At 42.2% G+C, this 19,107-nt stretch overlaps 1 protein-coding gene across 5 annotated transcripts in view; it reads left to right on the plus strand.

Annotated features, from left to right (window-relative positions):
* Window positions 1-19,107, plus strand: part of JAKMIP2 (janus kinase and microtubule interacting protein 2) — a 157,351-nt gene that overhangs the window by 74,557 nt on the left and 63,687 nt on the right. For 4 of the 5 annotated variants that reach the window (XM_032404420.1, XM_032404419.1, XM_032404422.1 and 1 more), the window contains one exon: window positions 18,693-18,966. The exons of the other annotated variant lie outside the window; for it this stretch is intronic. In XM_032404420.1, the coding sequence (XP_032260311.1) occupies window positions 18,838-18,966 (129 nt within the window). In that variant the 5' untranslated portion in view covers window positions 18,693-18,837. The remainder of the gene's footprint in view (window positions 1-18,692; window positions 18,967-19,107) is intronic. 5 annotated transcript variants of the gene reach the window in all.

Here is a 19,107-nt window from a genome sequence, read left to right on the forward strand (position 1 = left end):
TGGTTTATCACACGTAGTGATCCGGGGGAGACAGAACGGAGCAAAGCACTGCTCGAGGAGATGGTGGCAGAGCTGGAGAAAGGAGGCCAGGAGGGGCCCTGGTCACCCCCAAGCCTCCAAGAAGGCCTTGGGAGACAGGAGAAAAACTGAAGAACTCCTGTCCTCACCCAGGACCAACCCTGTCCTCTTTAAGGGTCTCAGCTTTTCCAGAGTATATCAAAGTATGTAATTGTCAGAGCTGTTGCCAAGGTGGGGCAGAGGACTACCAGTGTATCGTGCCCCGGCCATAAAGCCACAGAGCTGTGGACGGCTGCCTGTGGACTGGCCCGTGGTTGGGAAAGCAAGGGTTGGAACTATATTCCCCACAGGATTCAAATCTAGGAAGCCTTGATTCCTAAACAAGGTGGTACCTTTCACCCTATCATCTGTCATTCCAGAATATACTGTGGCATTATATACATACATGTGTACATAGAGGTGTGTGTGTGTATAACATCAGGCTTTTCCCTTCACTCATTATCTTGCTCTTTATTATCTGTCTTAAAGTAAAAATCTCATTGATTCATTAGATTTACTTCTGTATTTTTAAACTGTTGCATACTAATCTGTAGACTGGACATACCACCTTATTAAGCCAATTTCTTTTACATGGACATTACATCGGTCATAATTTTTCAGTACTAAGAGTGTTGCACAGGTATGGGCTTGATCTTGTTGAAGTCCCTCATTATTACCTTTTAGAATGCTGTATAATTTATATTACTTGCTAATTTTTTGTCTCACTCTACTAGAATATAAGCCCCATGAGAGCAGGGATTTTTGTCTATTCTATCGATCTATCTCCAGCACCTAAAACTGCACCCAATATATTTATTGGAGGAACGCATATGGCCACAGTGTGCCGCTGCTTATAGTCACGTATACTGTCCTCTTGATAGAGTTAAGTTTTTAAAGGGGCAGGGATAGTCACCCTCATCTCTTTCATCTGCAGTGCTTGGCCTAATGCCTTTCTTAGACTGGGAGCTTTTAATACATTTCAGAGACAAAGAGTATAGCACATTGTTCTGTTTTTTTTTTTTAAGATTTTATTTATTTATTTGACAGAGAGAGAGAGCGAGAGCAGGAACAGAAGCAGGGGGAGTGGGAGAGGGTGAAGCAGGTTTCCCGTGGAGCAAGGAGCCTGATGTAGGGCTCGATCCCAGGACCCTGGGATCATGACCTGAGCTGAAGGCAGACGCTTAACGAGTAAGCCACCCAGGCGCCCCTAGCACATTGTGTAAAACTTCAGTCAGGCCTATGTGGCTTTGCATCTCAGCTCAACAACCAACGGATCGTAATTTTGGCCAGATGCCAATTTAAGAAGGCTCCACCCTAGCTTATATCTGATCCTTCTCTCTGCCTCCACAGCCTAAGCAACTACCACCATCTCGAAGCTGGATTTTTGCCGCGGCCTCCAAACCTATCTCTGTACTTGCACGCATGCCAATTCTTCTCTTCCTGTTGCAGTCAGTGAAACGCTAAAACCCGAGTCAGGTCAGGGCCTCCTCCTGTCAAACCCTGCAGTGGGGCCTCACGCCCAGTAAAAGCCTAAGCTGATGTCAAGTAGCCTAAAAAGCATAGCATGGTCAGGACACACTGCCCTCCCGTTCGCGTCTGCCCTCAGACTGCTGTCCTCGCTCGCTCATTGCCCCCAGGCTCGCTAGCTGCCTGCGGTTCCTGGAACTGGGATGTCCGTGCCCGCTGCGGAGCTCCCGCACTTGCCCCGCACCCCGCCTGGAATGCTCCTCCCCCGCACCCCCCCCTCCCCGTCCCCCGTCCCGCCACGCCACGCCACCGCATGACTCCCTCCCTTCCAGCCTTCAGCCAAATAGAACCTATTTGGTTAGACTTTTCCCTATCTAAAGTTAAAAAAATCCCACCTGGACGCTTCCTATCACTTCTGCGCTTTATTACTATTATTTTTTCCTATAGCACTTTGTTGTCATCCGGCGTAGTACTTCTGTCTTTATTTATCATGTTTATTGTGGGTCTCTCCCACCTAACACATTAGCTCCATGAGCCAGACATGTATGTTATATGTTTTATTGTATTTATTCAGGGCCAAGAACAGTGATTGGCAGCACTTAAATGTTCATACGTATTTGTCAAACTGATTTTAAAGAGAGTGCTTATTTGACGCATGCTCTGCTAAACCCTTCACCTGCATTATTGCATGTCATTTTCACCCGCTCCCTATGGGGGAGGTACGATAGAGATAGAGCGAAGACAATGGGCTCTCCAGGCAAACAGCTTGGAGGACAGCCTCACCCCATTGCTTACCAGCTCTGGGCCGCAAGCCAATTGCGTGTCTTCACTAAGTCTTCGTTACCCCATCTGAATGAATACAAAGGAAATATTAATGATTCCTATTTATCCCAATCGGTTGTATTTTGTCAGTCTCTGTACGAAGCCCTAGATTTTTCCACCACAGCCCTAGATTTAGGCTTCAAATCCTGTCTTACCTAGTTATCTCTCTCATGTGATCATTTAAAACTTAATAGCTATTTTGTGTGTACTGTTTTGCCAGAGTAAAATACTCCCTTGTCTTAGCCTATTTCACACAGGAAAAATATTAACTGCTAGATTATAAGTGCCCTGAAAAATGGGATTTATCAGTGAAATGGCCTAAGCCATGAACTCAGCATTCAGAGCATTGCTAAAATAATGATGCACAGCTTTGTGTTAAATCTGTCATGCTCCAGATGAGAAATGTGTTTAGTAGCCTCACACTTTGACTTCTATAGAATACGACTCGTTCTTGAGTCATCTGAGAATTTTAAAGATAATAATAAATGTGAGGGGCGCCTAGGTGGCCCAGTCGGTTAAACATCTGCCTTTGGCTCAGGTCATGATTTCAGGGTCCTGGGATCGAGTCCCGCATCAGGCTCCCTGATCAGCAGGGAGTCTGCTTTTCCCTCTCCCTCCACCCCTCTCCCCGCTTGTTCTCTCTCTCTACCCCCTCTCAAATTTTATTTTTAATTTTTAAAGATTTTATTTATTTATTTGACAGAGAGAGACAGCAAGAGAGGGAACACAAGCAGGGGGAGTGGGAGAGGGAGAAGCAGGCTTCCCCGCTGAGCAGAGAGCCCGACATGGGGCTCAATCCCAGGACCCCGGGATCATGATCTGAGCTGAAGGTAACCGACTGAGCCACCCAGGCGCCCCCCGCTCAAATTTTTAAAAAAATCTTTAAAAAAATAATAAATGTGAAAAAGAAAAAATATAGAATCTCTTTCTGATGCTAAGGGAGGGACAGGTGCTGTGTAGTGGTTAAAACAAATGTTTTCAAATCAGGCTGACCCGCTTTCAGATTTTGACAGACACATCACAGACTCTCGAGGAACAGTTGAATGAATGAGTGCCTCATAGACATACAAGCTGTGTAATGCTGGGCAAATTTTAAATTTTAATTTCTTCTCTTGTATAGTGGGAAAATGATATCTATCTCATGAATTTGTTTTTATGAAATAATAAATGTGCAATGGTAAGTATTGTGCTTGACATACAGAAAGAGTTTAGTAGTTATTATTAAACAATTTTTCACTGTACAGATCAGAATGTGGAACCCTTCACCCAAAATTGAAAGTTTTACTTGAAAAGTAAGAATTCAGATGATCTTAGCATCAGATATAAAAAGAAGCCCTTTCCAAATTCCTTCTCCTTCCCCATCCTCACAACTCTGGTTAATTAATAGTCGCGGTACATCTGTGATTCTTACCAAATCTTATATTTATTCAATTCTTCTTTATTCCTTCAACCATATGACAAGTACTCTCTCATCTTTCAAGACTCAGCTAACCGTGCCTTCTGTTAGAAGCAGCCTGAGTCCTCCCCAAGGAATTGCATCTCCTCTGTGCTTTGGTCTGCTTTGCTTCTCTGTTTCAAAACTCATCACATCTTCAGTCCTGCAGTTCATTATTTGAATGTCGGTGTCTCCCAGTGGGGAGTTGTACAGAGGATTCATAAATCATACAGTTAATGCTGGACTAGATGACTTTTAACACCCACCTCAGAGCACTGAAAAGATAATGCTTTTAAATAGCTTAGCACAGTGGCCAGCAGTAGTAAATAGCCAATAATAATGATGATGATGATGATTAGCAGTAGCAGTAGCATTCATCTGTCACAGTATGAGGTGAGTAAGCAGATGAAGTTTAATAATTATCTATACAAATGCTATTATGATCTAGAATGCCAGAGGCCAAGGCCCCAGAGTTTTGGAAATATCAAAGATTGCTTACTGTACAAAGAGGAAATTTGGCTCTCAGAATCTTCCTGTAAGGTCCATGTGGAAAAAAACTGCTTTTCCTAGTAAGACTGTCTATAGAAGTGGTTTCAAATCATAAAGGAGAAATTGTAATTCCTACTTTCTGTGTCAGGAAGTAATAAGTCAAAAAAGTACTAGGGGATTAAATTAACCTAGCAATAAATGCTAGCAAATAAAAACTAAAAAAAAAAAAAAAAAAAAAAAAGTACTAGGGGAAAAAATGTGTTTCGTAGAAGTAAATTGCTTACACATTTGTAAGTGTATTGCTTACATTTCTAAGTAGTTAGCACTATTAATATACTCCAGAGTTTAACATGGGGTGAAATAACATTATCATTAAGTCAATTGTGAATAACACTTCCTTCTGTAATAGTCCTTATTTGGGAGGACAACATTAATATTTTGTGGGTTGAAAGAGTTCTTTACTCTTGCCATTGAAAATTCCATTTTGGCTTCATTTACCGAACTCAATAAATGTTTTCATATCTGAGTACCTACTGTCAGGCTCTATGCTAAGCAGTGGGGTTAAAAGTGGTGAACAGGCCCAGGAAAATCTCTGCCTCTATGACGCAAAAAAGGATAGAGACATTGAAGGAAGGAAAGTTAATTTCATAGGCAAAACAGTTTATTGCCCTGAGTGATCTGTATTCCTGAGTCTGTGAGATATACATGGGAGAGGCTGGTGGGCAGTGAAGAAAGAGAAAGGTAGGTTTGATAAAAAAAAACAGTGTTCCCAGTGATTTCCAATAAATGATTTATTCAAGGTGCAATCTAACTGACTGTATAGTCCCTTCCTGAGAAGGGGCCCGGCATCCATTGAGAAGGAGACTGTTCTGATCGTGTTGATTTCAGCTGTCAATCTTACGGAGTGAACAAGTATGCTCTGACTTGCTTTGCCTAATGGCTGGTTCACTCTTCAGCAGAGAGAAGGGGCATTTTAGAGTCCAAAGCATTTCAGATTTAGGAACAAAAATCTCTATGCTTGCGTTAATTCCAGCTCTTCATAATGTGATGTTGAAAGCCTGCCTGTTTATTCCAGCCTCACTCCCAGCTCCAGCTGGTTGTCTACGCTTACTTTCTGTTTGCTCCTCTTTCCTCACTGAATTCTTCTTCATTTTCCTCCCAGAAACATTATTTCATTCAGATTATAGAAGTTATATAACAATTATTATAGAAATCTTGGAGAGGGAGAAGAAAAGCCTTAAGAAGTTTTAAATTAAGATCTCCCATCATCTACTACTAAAGAAAACTATTGCAATTTAAACACCTATCTCTAGATGTGTGTACACATGTACTGTCTACTTCATAAATGTCTTAAATCTCATTATGTTGAAGTACATTTATCTGATTGAGGCCTTGGGAATTGTTTTCAAATAGGTGTGGAGAAAAATTTGAAAAGTAGATAAATAATAAATAATTAAAAGACACTATTGCGTACCCTGAAACATGATTTTTCTCAAAACAAACTGGAGTGTTTCTGGTACAGCGTAGTCCCTGGGCAAACAGGCTCTGGAGTGAGGCTGTCCATGTTATGTCTTGACTTTGCTATTGACCAGCAACACACGTTTGCACAATCCATATTTCTTTTTTGGGCTTTCCCCCCCTTATCTGTAATATTTATAATGTGGATTAAATGAGAAAATGAATATATGTTATTTAGTATACTACCTGGCTTATATTAATCACCCTGAAAATATTAGGTCTTGTTATTTCTTTTTTTTAAGATTTTATTTATTTATTTGACAGAGACACAGCAAGAGAGGGAACACGAGCAGGGGGAGTAGGAGAGGGAGAAGCAGGCTTCCCGCAGAGCAGGGAGCCCTATTCGGGCCTCGATCCCAGGACCCTGGGATCATAACCTGAGCTGAAGGCAGATGCTTAACCACTGAGCCACCCAGGCACCCATAGGTCTTGTTATTTCTAAGCACGTGTGTGACTCCTTTCATCTTTGCAAATTTGTGATGGTATCCACATTCTTCTAATGTCCCATGTGCAAGCATTGGTTGTCATCTTTGATCTTTCCTTCTTTCTGGCATTACTTCCCCAAATCAGCACATTATGTGGAGTCTTCAAACACCACACACCAGATGGAGAGGAGTATAGGGACTCACGTCTGTAAGAAGCTTCAGGCTTACACACACCTTTACTACACCATTTACCTTACTCTGTGACTCTTAAGTGAGGGAATGGGTCTCCTATCAACTCAGTTCTCTCATTAATAAATGGAGAATAGTGACCTCATGCATCTCATAGCCTTGCTGTAAGTCTGAAACGGGCGGATACACACAGGCCCTGCATTGTGCTCAGCACATACGGAGTGCTCAATAAAGAGAAAAGGTGTTGAGTGAGGATGAAGAACATGATGGTGGTGAGATGAGTAAGAGTTCTTTTAGCTTAAGGAAGAGAAAGCCCTTCTACCCTCCTACCCTAATCCAAACGTCCTCTCTCTCTCTGAACACTGACAGTGGACTCCTTTCCAGACCTCTAACCTCTGGTTCCTTTCTGTTCCATTCTGCCTGCACTCAACTTCAAGATTAATCTTCCTTTAAAAAAATTGGATCGGGGCGCCTGGGTGCTCAGCCGGTTGGGCGTCTGCCTTCGGCTCAGGTCATGATCCCAGAGTCCTAGGGTTGAGTCCTGCATCAGGCTCCCTGCTCGCGGGAAGCCTGTTTCTCCCTCTCCCACTCCCCCTGCTGTCTTTCTCTCTGTCAAATAAATAAATAAAATCTTTAAAATAAATAAATAAATAAATAAAATTGGATCATGTCTCTCCTCTTAAAAATGTTTATCAGATTCTCAGTAATTATTAAACAAAACATAAATTCAGTATCTAGGCCGTCAACACATGCATAATTTACTCTCTCTTTATTTTTCCAATTGTCCATTCACCAGTTCCCCACGATGAACTTCGCACATCAAACATTGTGTTCTATAACTTATTCCTCACACTTACCTTCCACTTGTCCTACCTTCCTGTCTTTCCTTGATTCCTCCTGTTCATCCTTCATGTTCCAGCCTTAACCGTAAAGGCTTCTCTTTTGGTGAAGTCATTTAATTATTCAGAAATTTTTATTCAGCATCTACTTTGTGCCTGGCACTGTGCTAGGCACTGAAATTCACAAGGAGCCAGACAGAGATGGCCCTTGCCTTCCTGCTGCACTTCCTCCTGTTGGTGTGTATGCGTACATGTGTGTGTGTGTGTGTGTGTGTGTGTGTGTGTTATCCCCACTCCTTTGGCACAAAGGATACACAGCTTTGTTTGGTACCTACATCGTGCATCATCTTCAACTCTAACATAGTAACTGGTTCAAGAGAGAGTTGTTGATCTGTTTTCTATTTTTTTATTTTTATTTTTTAAAAATTTTATTTATTTATTTGAGAGAGAGACACAGCGAGAGAGGGAACACAAGCGGGGGGGTGGGAGAGGGAGAAGCAGGCTTCCGCTGAGCAGGGAGCCCCATGCGGGGTTCAATCCCAGGACCCTGGGATCATGACCTGAGCTGAAGGCAGACGCTTAACGACTGAGCCACCCAGGCGCCCCTGTTGATCTGTTTTTTAAAATTATTTTCCTATAGCATGTAACTTACATTGGGGGTAGGTTGACAACCTTCCTTTAGTCCTCCTTAGGTACGGTCTTGCTTCCAAGATCCCATCAAATGAAAAAAAAAATGTAGTTATACATTGGCCTCTGGGACAAAATCCAAAACAGAATCCTAAATGTTAAAAAAGGAATAATCTATATTGCTCTGTAATATTATACTATATCATACCATATTATAACATAGGGGAAATAGTGATAGCCAGATTCTCTTCAGTAGAATGTGGAAAATTAAATGCAGTTCTAATCGAACCACACAGTATATCCAGAAGTTATTTTACTCAAACTTGATGTGCTTCTACTTAAGTCATATTAATCAACGTAAATTTTTTTTTTAAGATTTTATTTATTTGAGAGAGAGACAGCTCAAGAGTGAGAGAGCACATGGGGGGGTGGTGGTGGGCAGAGGGAGAATAGCTCAGCAGGGAGTCTAACAGGGGCTGAATCCCAGAACCCCAGATCATGACCTGAGCCCAAAGCAGACACTTAACCGACTGAGCCACCCAGGCACTCCACTGTAAATCTTAATACAGATATTGTTCTGCTCCCCCTCTTTTAATAGCAGATACACCCCTGATTCACCTCCTATATATAGAAATTTCTGCTCATGTGTGACACTTTGCAAGTGCCTTTATGATAGGTTTTTTTTTTTTTAATTCAAGGTCTTTGAAAACAACAGAATAGGTTATACTTGTTTCAGTTACACCTAAAATAGGAAAGCTTGCTATCACTTATAAATATAATTATCTGAAGACCACTTCCTTCAGTGATTTGGGTATTTTTCTTTAACTTAATGTACAGTTTGTTTTTAATAAAAGTGTACATACAGAGTGAATGCCTGCCTTGGGAAGGGGCTTTGAGGCATGTTTCTTGCTGTCTGACCTTGAATTCATAATAGTTTCCTTCTGTGTTTGAGATTTCTCCCCCATGTCCAATGAAGTTGGTACTTCTCATTCTAACAGCTGTGAAATACTTTGAATCCAGAAAGAAAAGACAATGCAAATAAGACAATATAGCACTGAGAGAGTTACTTCGCTTAACTAGTCCTTATGAAAGCCTTCTAAACCCAGACAAGAGAGCGTGGTACAAGATGACTTACTCGGTACTGAGGAGTGAGATTAGGCTCAGGAGTATGATGGATAGCAGCAAGGATTATGAAATCTCAACACATGGCTTAAATAAAAATTCATTTAATTTTTTTGTTTATTTAACTCTTACACCAAGCTTTAACTTTTGCCTGAAATCAAAACAGTCATTCAAGGGGTCCTGCAAAGTAAAAGAAATTTCCCATAGTAGACCTTATTATAAATGATCTTTGTAGAAATTGTGAAATACATCCCTCCATCTCAGTATTTTCCTTGGATTCGGATCAATATTAATTCAGTTGAACTTCGTAGTGGCCACTGTGACAGGTACTATAAGCACAAAGATGAATAAAACACAGTTTTACCCTTAAGTGGGACTCACTCGCCTAAAAATTAACTACAGTGTAAATGAATTATGGCCACAGCCTCCACACTTTCTTTCTGCATTTCTGTTCCATCCTCAGTTGCCAGGGGATTGTTACCAAATTCAAAATGTGATCAAGCCACTTCCCTGTATGAACCTCTTGGTGACTACACATGCTAGGGGCTTGAAGTCCATCTTCCCAAAACGCTCTCCACCAGCCGCTGTCTGCCTGCCTCTCTGAGCTCCTCTCTGACCTTTTCCCCTCCAAGCTCTTGCCTGTCTGTTTCTCCACAGCATCATTCGTATTCTCTTTTACCTGTAGACCTTCATATTCAGTGCTCTGTCCGCGAGGAATGTTCTTCTTTCCCCCTCCAACCCTTTGCTGGCTGATTCCTCTTCATGTTACACGTCTTTTTTTTTTTTTTTTTTTAAAGCACTTTCCCTGAGCAGTCCTTCCTGGCCCACCAAGACTCCTGTGATTCCTATCTCCTATCATGTATGCAACTACCACACTGTACAAAACTGCTGATTCCTCCTTTGGGAAGGACAAGGGCCCTGCCTCTTAAGTTTAGCACCGACATCCCCCGCTCAAGATGCTTCATCAATATATGTGAATTGATGAGTAAATGAATTGAGGAATGAGTGATGAATACTTTAAGAAGTACCTTCAGAATAAAAATGGAAATCCAGATGAGGGAATAACTGATTCCACTGGACCTGGGCCCTGAAGGATGCGTTGGGGGGGGGCCTCTGGGGGGCGCAGTCAAGCCACCTACTCTTGGTTTCTGCTCAGGTTGTGTTCTCTCGGTCATGAGATGTAGCCCCGTGTCAGGCTCTGTGCTCAGCAGAGTCTGCTTGAGACTCTCTCTCCCTCCCCGCCACAGATAAATAAATCTTTAAAAAAGAAAAAGAAAAAAAAGGATGCATGGGAGGGAGTTCACCAGGATGTTGACAGAGGGAAAGGCATGCATGAGCAAAGCCAAGGGTTTGCAGAATAGAGCGGCTCTGCATGAATCCTACTTGCATTGGATCCCAAATTTGACATCACTTCTACCAAGCCTTCCTAAGAAGCCCCCTTAAAGAGGTTAGATGTCTCTTGTATGTGTGTTGAGAGCAGTCTCTTATTCTACACGTTATGAAGTATATTTCTGATGTGAAATTTTAAACCTGAGATCAAAAAAACACATTCATTGGGAGTAATAAGTTTGGGGTTTTTTGGTTTTGTTTTTTTGAGAGAGAGAGAGAGAGAAAGTATGAGCAGGGACGGTGGTGGAGGGAAGACCAGAGGGAGAGGGAGAAGCAGACTCTCCGCCGAGCAGGGAGCCCAGCTTGGGGCTCGATCCCAGGACTCTAGGATCATGATCGAAGCCGAAGGCAGACGCTTAACCGACTGAGCCATCCAGGAGGCCCAGGTTTAGGGTTTTATTTAGCATTCTTTCATATGAAAAACTTAACAAAACTTTAAATAATTTATAATAATAATAATAATAATAGTAATAATTGCTACTATTATTAGGTGATAAAAAGGGCATTTCAGTGGAAGACGAGGGAGAGAGAGAAAAACAAACATAGGAAGACATATACGCCTGGCACCCTACAATCCTGAAGATGCATAATCGGTACCATGCAGAATGTCAGCCTTTCAGATCCATTTTCTTCTAAGAGATGTGTAATGGGTAAAAAGTCTTCTGACCCGCCCTGTAGCCACAGCACCACATTCCCTTTATCTAGGGAAACTAGGACTCCTGGGTTGGAGTGGCTTAAACATCAGCCCCCATGCTTTATATCGGATTGCTGTGTCCGGTTGATGGGTGCACAGTGAGACTTTCTGCCTGCATAGAGAAAGGTTTAAGAAGTGATAATATATCTCTGCCAGATCACCGGGAATCAAGCAAGCAGTTTAATTCATTCATTTTACAGACTAACAACGTTTGACTCAAAGCATTGTCTTTAGAAAAAAAAGGGGGAAATGGCCAAAACAAACTCCCAAGGCTTTGGTAGAGTGGACATACCCAAATATTAATCACAGAGAAGTGGTGAAGCTTTTAGCTTCACACATATGAACTTTAGCCCTTTTGTATTACAGTTGCTTTGCAAATCATGACTCCAAGGCAATAGCCTTATTGGAACCTCCAAGATTAATAATGACTTTATTCAGTTTATAGCTTAGGGCAGAACCAACGACAAAGCCAAGACTCCTGGGCATACTGATCCTGTCAACACAAGTCCCATTGTCCCAAAAGCATAAACATGAATTACATTAGTCTTCCGAGGGATCTCTGGGCTTTTCCTGGCCTGTCTTTTTAACATAAATAGGTGATAAATGCGTTTCTTCTTCTCTTAAAATCAAAGCTGGCTTTTTGTGGATAGGTAGAAAAATAGAAAAATAATAACCATGGTAATGATGATGATAATAATAACTTACTAATCATTTGACACACTTTAGCTCATTTATTCCTTGGAAGAGTTCACTGCAATAAATATATTCCTTTCTCCATATTATAGTAAAGAAACAGAACCTTAGAGAGTTTAATTTCTTAAGAATCTACAGCTAAGAAGGTTGATTCAAAGCCAGTTTCTCTGATTTCAGAGTCCAATCTTTTAACCACTGCATTCTACCATTCTATTTTGTAAGCCCCCAGCTGACATTTGCACAACACATTTGCCATCTCTTTAGCCTACTTACAACCAGAGCTGAACCTGCCTGTCTTTCAAGAAAGTGTTAATGTAAGTGTTAAGAAGCTTTGGAAAGGGGCGTCCTATTTGATTTCCACTTGGGTCATGATCTCAGGGTTGTGAGATCCAGCCCCCACGTTGGCTCATGCTGGGTGTGGAGCCTGCTTGGGTTCTCTTTCTCCCTCTCCCTCAACCCCTCCCCCACGCTCGTGCATGTGCATGCTCTCTCTCTCTCAAAAAGAAGAAGAAGAAGAAGAAGCAACTTTAGAGACTGACAGATGTGTATTTGAGTTGCAGCTCTGCCATTTCTTAGCTGTGTAATTTTTGTCAAGTTAATTAACCTTTCTGATCCTCAGTTCCCTAAGAAATAGTAAGAGTAAATATCTGAAAGGGTGAATTGAAACAGTTCAGTGAGTTAATGGACCTAACGTTAGTGTACCTTAGCACAGTGCCTGGCACAGAGTAAGAACCCAGTAAGGTACCCAGCCTCATTCAGGCTCAGCTCACATGACACCTTCTCTAACAAGTCTTTGTCTTCCTTAGTCCAAACTAAGGCACTACCCCAGCATTTACCGACTGTATCATTCACAGCTTTCTAGAATTTGTTTTCTCTTTATACACACCTGTCTCCTTTTATAGGCTGGAAGCCACTGGAGGGTAGGAATGATGCTTAGATTTTTTTTACGTCTATGAAAAGCCAAGAACAGAGCTCAATAAATAGTGGCCACATTCTTAGCCAAATATATGGCCATACTTCTGGCAAAGAATTGTGTGGTTTCCCTCTCTCGGGTTTTGTGTCAATGTGTAAATGAGTCTATAGAGAACCAAGAATAAGAACCGCTTTGTTCATATTTGAGGACTTCCATAGTGTGACTCTTGAATTATTATTTTTTGCATATCTGCCATCATTCTTACTCAATTTAAGCATCTTGAGGACAGCACTTAGAGGCTATTTTGTTTCCACCACCTTAGCCAATAGTAGAAATAGAGAGCTCTTAATAAGAGGTAACTGTTTGTCATGAACTATATGAGACTATCACTTACACATTTTCATTTAATTGTCAAATAGTCCAATGCCATAGTCCTATATGTCTCCCCTCCCCTCTTCCCCATTTCAGAGATGAGGAATATTGAGGCCTAGAGAATTAAGCAATTTATCCATGATCCACATGATCTACTACAGAGGTGGGACTTAAACTCAAGTCTCTCTGACCCATAGCCCATACTCTTAACCAGAAATTCTCAAAAATGGTCTGGCATCAAAATCACCTGGCAACTACTACATCAAAATCTAAAGAGATGTGTAATGGGTAAAAAGGAACATAGGAAGAATCGCTAAAACTTTCCAGGAGATTTTAGCACAACCAGACCAAAGATTTGGTAAGCTCTACTCCCAAATACCACATTATATTTCTTCTAAATGTCTATTTGAATGAGTGAGTGAATGAATGAATGATGACTGTAATTCTCCCTTTGATAATCCACTTCTGCATTAAGGTTTACTCTCAAACAATGATCCATGTTTTAAAAGGCAAGGATTCCCAAGAGGTTATCTCTTAACCTCAAGGATTGGCCCTTAGTTGAACAAGGCTTCTATTCCTCCTGGATCCAGATCATGTACTGGGTCAGACGTTATCACTGACACAGGCTCCTAAGGCGGTCCAGAAACATTCCCCCTGCTTGCAGTTATATCTTCATGCCCTCCTTTGTGCTTTCTCTGTCTCTCAAAAAAAGGCTTTTTTTTTTTTTTTTTTTTTGCTGTGTCAGGTTCACGAATGCACAGTGAGACCTTTTGCCTGCATAGAGGTCTTTGGTCTGGCTGGCAGCTTCTTTGAAAGGCTCGCCTCAGGCTACTTAAGCAGAGGCAGCACTTGTCCTTCAGCTGATGGCTGGATAAATGAAATGCAGTTTTAGCCATACAGTGGAATATTATGCAGCAGTGAAAAGAAATGAAGTATCTGTATATGCTATAATATGAATGAACCTTGACAATGTTATGCTATAGTGGAAGAAGCCAGTTATATATTGTATGATTCCATTTGATAGAAAATGTTCAGGATAAGCAAATCCATAGATTAGTGGTTGCCTAGGGCTGAGAGAGTTTGGTGAGGAATAGGGAATGACTGCTAACAGGTATAGGGTTTCTTTTTGGGGTGATAAAAAGTTCTGAAATTCATTGTGGTGATGATTGGTCACTATTGAGAATATGCTAGCGCCACTGAATTAATACACTTTTAAAGGGTAGATTTTATATGTGAATTATATCTCAGTAAAGCTATCCAAAAAGTGGGGTTGGGGGGAGGCAGCACAGGGCGACAGAAGCACTGTAGTAAAATTATACACGAGAATCATGAGATTGCCAGATACCCATCACGACCGGAAAAGGCTTCACAAAGTTCCCCTTCACCAGGAGGATGTACAGGATCATCCTTATGAACTGATGCTCACCTTACCGTATCCATAAGCTGACTCTATCAGTAACTTTCTGTGATGCTTTTTTCTGTCTTGGACATGTTTCTAGTTTTTTTTTTTTTTTTTTTAAAGATTTTATTTATTTATTTATTTATTTATTTGACAGAGACACAGAGAGAGAAGGAACACAAGCAGGGGGAGTGGGAGAGGGAGAAGCAGGCTCCCTGCTGAGCAGGCAGCTCGATATGGGGCTTGATCCCAGGACCCTGGGATCGTGACCTGATCTGAAGGCAGATGCTCAACGACTGAGCCACCCAGGCGCCCCTGTTTCTAGTTTTTTAACCCTCTTCTTTTCCCTAGCCCTTATGGGACTAAGTTAAAAATAATTCCCGGACAAAAAAAATGCATGAAGTCAGGCACATAGTATTATATTTTTTGGGAAAGGATTATAGATTAAAATGTAAAATATGACTATGGCAGTGCACATTTCTGCTGCAAGTATTACCAGAAAGCTGGTACTCATTATTTACCATGGCGGAGAAGAATGTTCAAGCCAGTAATAATGTTTAAAAGGAAGACATGATTCCATCAGAGTCTCCATGTGTCAGAGTTACTATGTCCTTTTTCATCCCCATGGCCATGGGTAGATTCAGGGCTGTCTTCCACTCACCTGGACCAGTGAGCAGCCTGATTTCCTGCTTCCTGTGTGACCTTCCCTGGGAACTCACCATCTATCACACTGCCTGAGCTACCTCTCTAAAATGCAGACATGAGGCAGTGCAACCCAGGGCATCGCAGCCTGGGTCCCAGTCTTGCATGAAGGCCTCATTCCCTATGACTCAGTCATTTTAGATAAGTTAATTCATCTTTCTGTGAATCGTTTCCCCCTATTTTTAGGGAGGACGAAATGAGAGCAGTATGTCAAGTGCTTAGTCCAATGTCTAGCTCAAAGCAGTCAGTCACTCTGAGCTCTTATTATTACACTTATATTCAAATGCTTTGTTTCTACATAATGAAATGGAATCATTATCAATGAATTCTAACCATCAGTCATGCAGGAACCTATCTGCAATCTAACCCAGTTTGTGCAATCTAACCCAGTTTGTCTTCTCCCTGTTCACAACCTTCTCTAAATGCGTCCGGCAAATTTATGACTCCCAGTACTTCTCAAGCTCTTTCTCTGTCATTCCTGTATCTCTAGTCAGAAAGGAAGACCATAAGGCTATGAAGTGACTGAAGTTTTTCTCAAATTCCTCCTTTCTCCATGTTCTGAGAACACTGTAGGGGGTTCAGAGAAGTTGACCAAAGGGAATTATATTTTATAGGAAAAACAAACAGGACCCCTGGTGGACTAGAGAAGAGGAATGATGGATACAAGAAGAAAAGAGGGCTTCTAAGCTTAGATCTGGAACAACTGGGCCCATGGTGGTGCATTTATTGATATGGGAAAACCTGGAGAGAATGAAGCTCTGAGGGGCTAGTAATAAAGACATCCATGTTAGTTAGGTTAGGTTTGATCCACCAGTCAGATATCCAAGTAGATTTGGTAAGTAAGATGTTGAATATGTGAGTCGGGGTTTGGGGAGTGGTCAGGGCTATGGATATAAAATGGGGAGTCATAACCCTATTGGTGGGGTCATTGGTGATAACTTTGGGGAACCCAGGGGACCAGCAATGTTTAGAGCTCAGCTAGAGGAAGAGAAACCTGTTAAACAAAAACATGTGAGTTCACTTCCCTAACACCTGCTTGAAATTAAATACTGTCTTATTTATCTTTGTGCCTAGTAGTATTCGTCATAAAAATCCAATAAATGCTTGTTAATTCATTTCAATTCTAAAAGCAAAGAATGGTAGCCCCTTTAACATCTCCCAGCTATACACTTGATTTGGCGACATTTGCAAAATAAGCATGAAGAAGGACTCCAACATCCAGCTTAGGGTAGAATATGGTGGACAGTTCCATGACTTCTAGAGACAGACTGGTCCTCGCTACCTCCTAACCTCTTCCTATCCCTTTCCCTAGGGTCACACTGCAAAGGGCATGGCCCCAGTGCTCATGTGGGGATGGCAGAAAGCCCAGGATCCCAGCATGGTCCTCCAGGCTGAATACCAGGGGGCTTGAGAGAACAGCAGCTGCGGGAACATATGGGTGACCAGTAGGAATTCCCCTTAGTTTTGGACCGAAGCACCTCCATGTACACAATACCCAATTTTCTGAAAGGTTGTGTGAGAAACTTTCTCTAGTATCTTGTTATGTTTTTCCCATTGACTTTCACAATTTAGTATCCATATTTTTCTGATCTCCTCATTCCTGTGACGCATTTAAGAATTTGTAAATCAAGACACATCCCTTTTTTTCCCCTCTCTCGTTGATACTGTTCTGTTTAGGGCTGCATCATCTTTCACCTTGGCAAATTCAGTAGCCTTCTATCCAGTCTCCCCACTCCCAGTTTCTCCCCACTCTGCCACCAGAATAACCACACCAAAGCATTTCCCATTAGGGTATCCACCTGCCAAGAACTTCAGCAGCTTACCCATTGCTTACTGAAAAAAAAAAAAAAAAAAAAGATTCCAAAATCTTAAGGTTGGTGTTCCAGGTCCTCCACAATCTATCATTTCCAGGCAACCTCTCCAGCATACTGCCCATCAACCATACTCTGGGTTAATTGATCAGGCCCTCCTTTTCCCCACAAAATACTTGCTGTGATTTTCTTTTTTTTCTGTATCTCAGCACCTGCCATTTCATTCACTTAGGATGTCTCATCTGTTTCTACACCTGTTAACATCCACCTCCTTAAGTTCCAGGCAATGCCGCCTTCCTCAAGGAGATTCCTTAGTCACCTTATTGGAGGGAGGAGTCCTTGTCTATACTTCTGAAACAACTAGTGTTTATTTTTTTAAAGGCAGTTATCAGATAGGTGATGGTGATGATTATGATAATGATGAAGATAGATGATAGATAGATAGATAGATAGATATAAAAGTTTTATTGTTTGTCTTGGAACTCTTACTTTCAATTTCAACATGGTGTACCTACCACAGCATAAAGAAGGAACTCTAACAATATTGACTGAATGAATAAATGAGTCACTCAATTAACCCAGTATAATTAATCCCCCCCTCTATTAGTTTATCCATTGTATGATTCTAGGTCTTTGTATATAGAATTTTCTTAAACTGGGGGCTCTCTATGGGGCGACATGAAGTCATTACATAGTTGACTTCCTTTCACAAATACCAATTGACTACCTGGTATGTGGCAGGTCTTATGATGGATTCTGAGAAGCAAGTTTTAAATAGGATTAATGCATTCCTGCCCTCACAAAGTTTACAGATTCATGGAGGTGTGACCACCATTAAATAATGAGGGCACGTAATAATCTAGAGGTGCTTCCAGGAAGAACTGATATGGAAGCTGAGACCTGAAGGAAGCATAAAAGTTAGCCAAACTAAGCTGTATGTGTGTGAGGCTGTGAGGATGAGAACACAAGGGAGGACTTGTGAGGAGGCTGGGCAGAGCATGGAGAGAAATGAACGGGGTAGGGAAAGTCTTTATGGGAAGAGAGCAAGAATCAGAAAATTAAAGGGCATTTCTGGAGTGCCTGGGTGGCTCAGTCAGTTAAGCCACTGACCCTTGATCTCAGCTCTGGTCTTGATCTCAGGGTTGTGAGTTCAAGCCCCACACTGGGCATGGAGCCTGCTTAAAAAAAAAATAAAAAGCATTTTTTTTGTTTGTTTTTAGAGAGAGCTAAAGGGGGGGAAGGGAGCAGAGGGAGAGGGAGAAATAGAATCCTAAGCAGGCTCCATGCCCAGCGTGGAGCCCGATGCAGCGGCGGGGCTCAATCTCACAACTCTGAGATCATAACCTGAGTGGAAATCAAGAGTCACACGCTTAACTGACTGAGCCACCCCAGGCACCCCAAAAAGGGGATTTCTTAGGGCTGGAGAGTGAGTGAAATGGAGGAGATAAGATAGGGGAATGGGCAGTTTCAGACATAAAAAGCACTCTGAGATGTGAAAAATACACTCAAATACTCATAGGTCTTTGGAGGATTTTGAGCAGGGCATTGGAGGACCAGACCACGTCTTTCGAAAGATGGCTCTAAATTCATGTGCCAAGTGGATGGGAGGATCTGGGGGCAGGAGCCCTCGGGAGCAGGCTCATACAGGTAGCTCAGGCTGAGAGACCCTGCCTGGCCCTTGGCCCAGGTCCCTGCCACAGCCGTAATCGCCGTCTCTGCCTCTCCCCAGGGCTTCCAGGGCAGCGGCTGAGGAGACCTTACCAAGGAGCACCACACAGTAGATGCTGAGATATTGCACCCACGATAAGAAGCAGTAACATGGCAGCACCTGTTTGAAAGGCATTCAAAAACAAGACTCCCTTTAGAAAGGAACAATGTCCAAGAAAGGGCGAAATAAGGGCGAGAAGCCCGAAGCGCTCATCGTCGCCCTTCAAGCTGCCAATGAAGACCTCAGGACCAAGCTCACAGACATCCAGATAGAGCTGCATCAAGAGAAGTCCAAGGTGAGTGAGGCCACCTGGGGCCACAGCCTTGAGAACGGCTCTGGCCCAGCTCTGCCTGCTGGCCTGCCCCAGTGGCTCCTCTCTGCCAGTTGCCGTGGAGAGCAACAACCCCTGTCCTTAGGGAGAGTCTCTTGTGTGTGG

This window comes from Phoca vitulina, unplaced genomic scaffold (genome assembly GCF_004348235.1).
Source record: "Phoca vitulina isolate PV1807 unplaced genomic scaffold, GSC_HSeal_1.0 scaffold6, whole genome shotgun sequence".
Classification (NCBI taxonomy): Eukaryota; Metazoa; Chordata; class Mammalia; order Carnivora; family Phocidae; genus Phoca; species Phoca vitulina.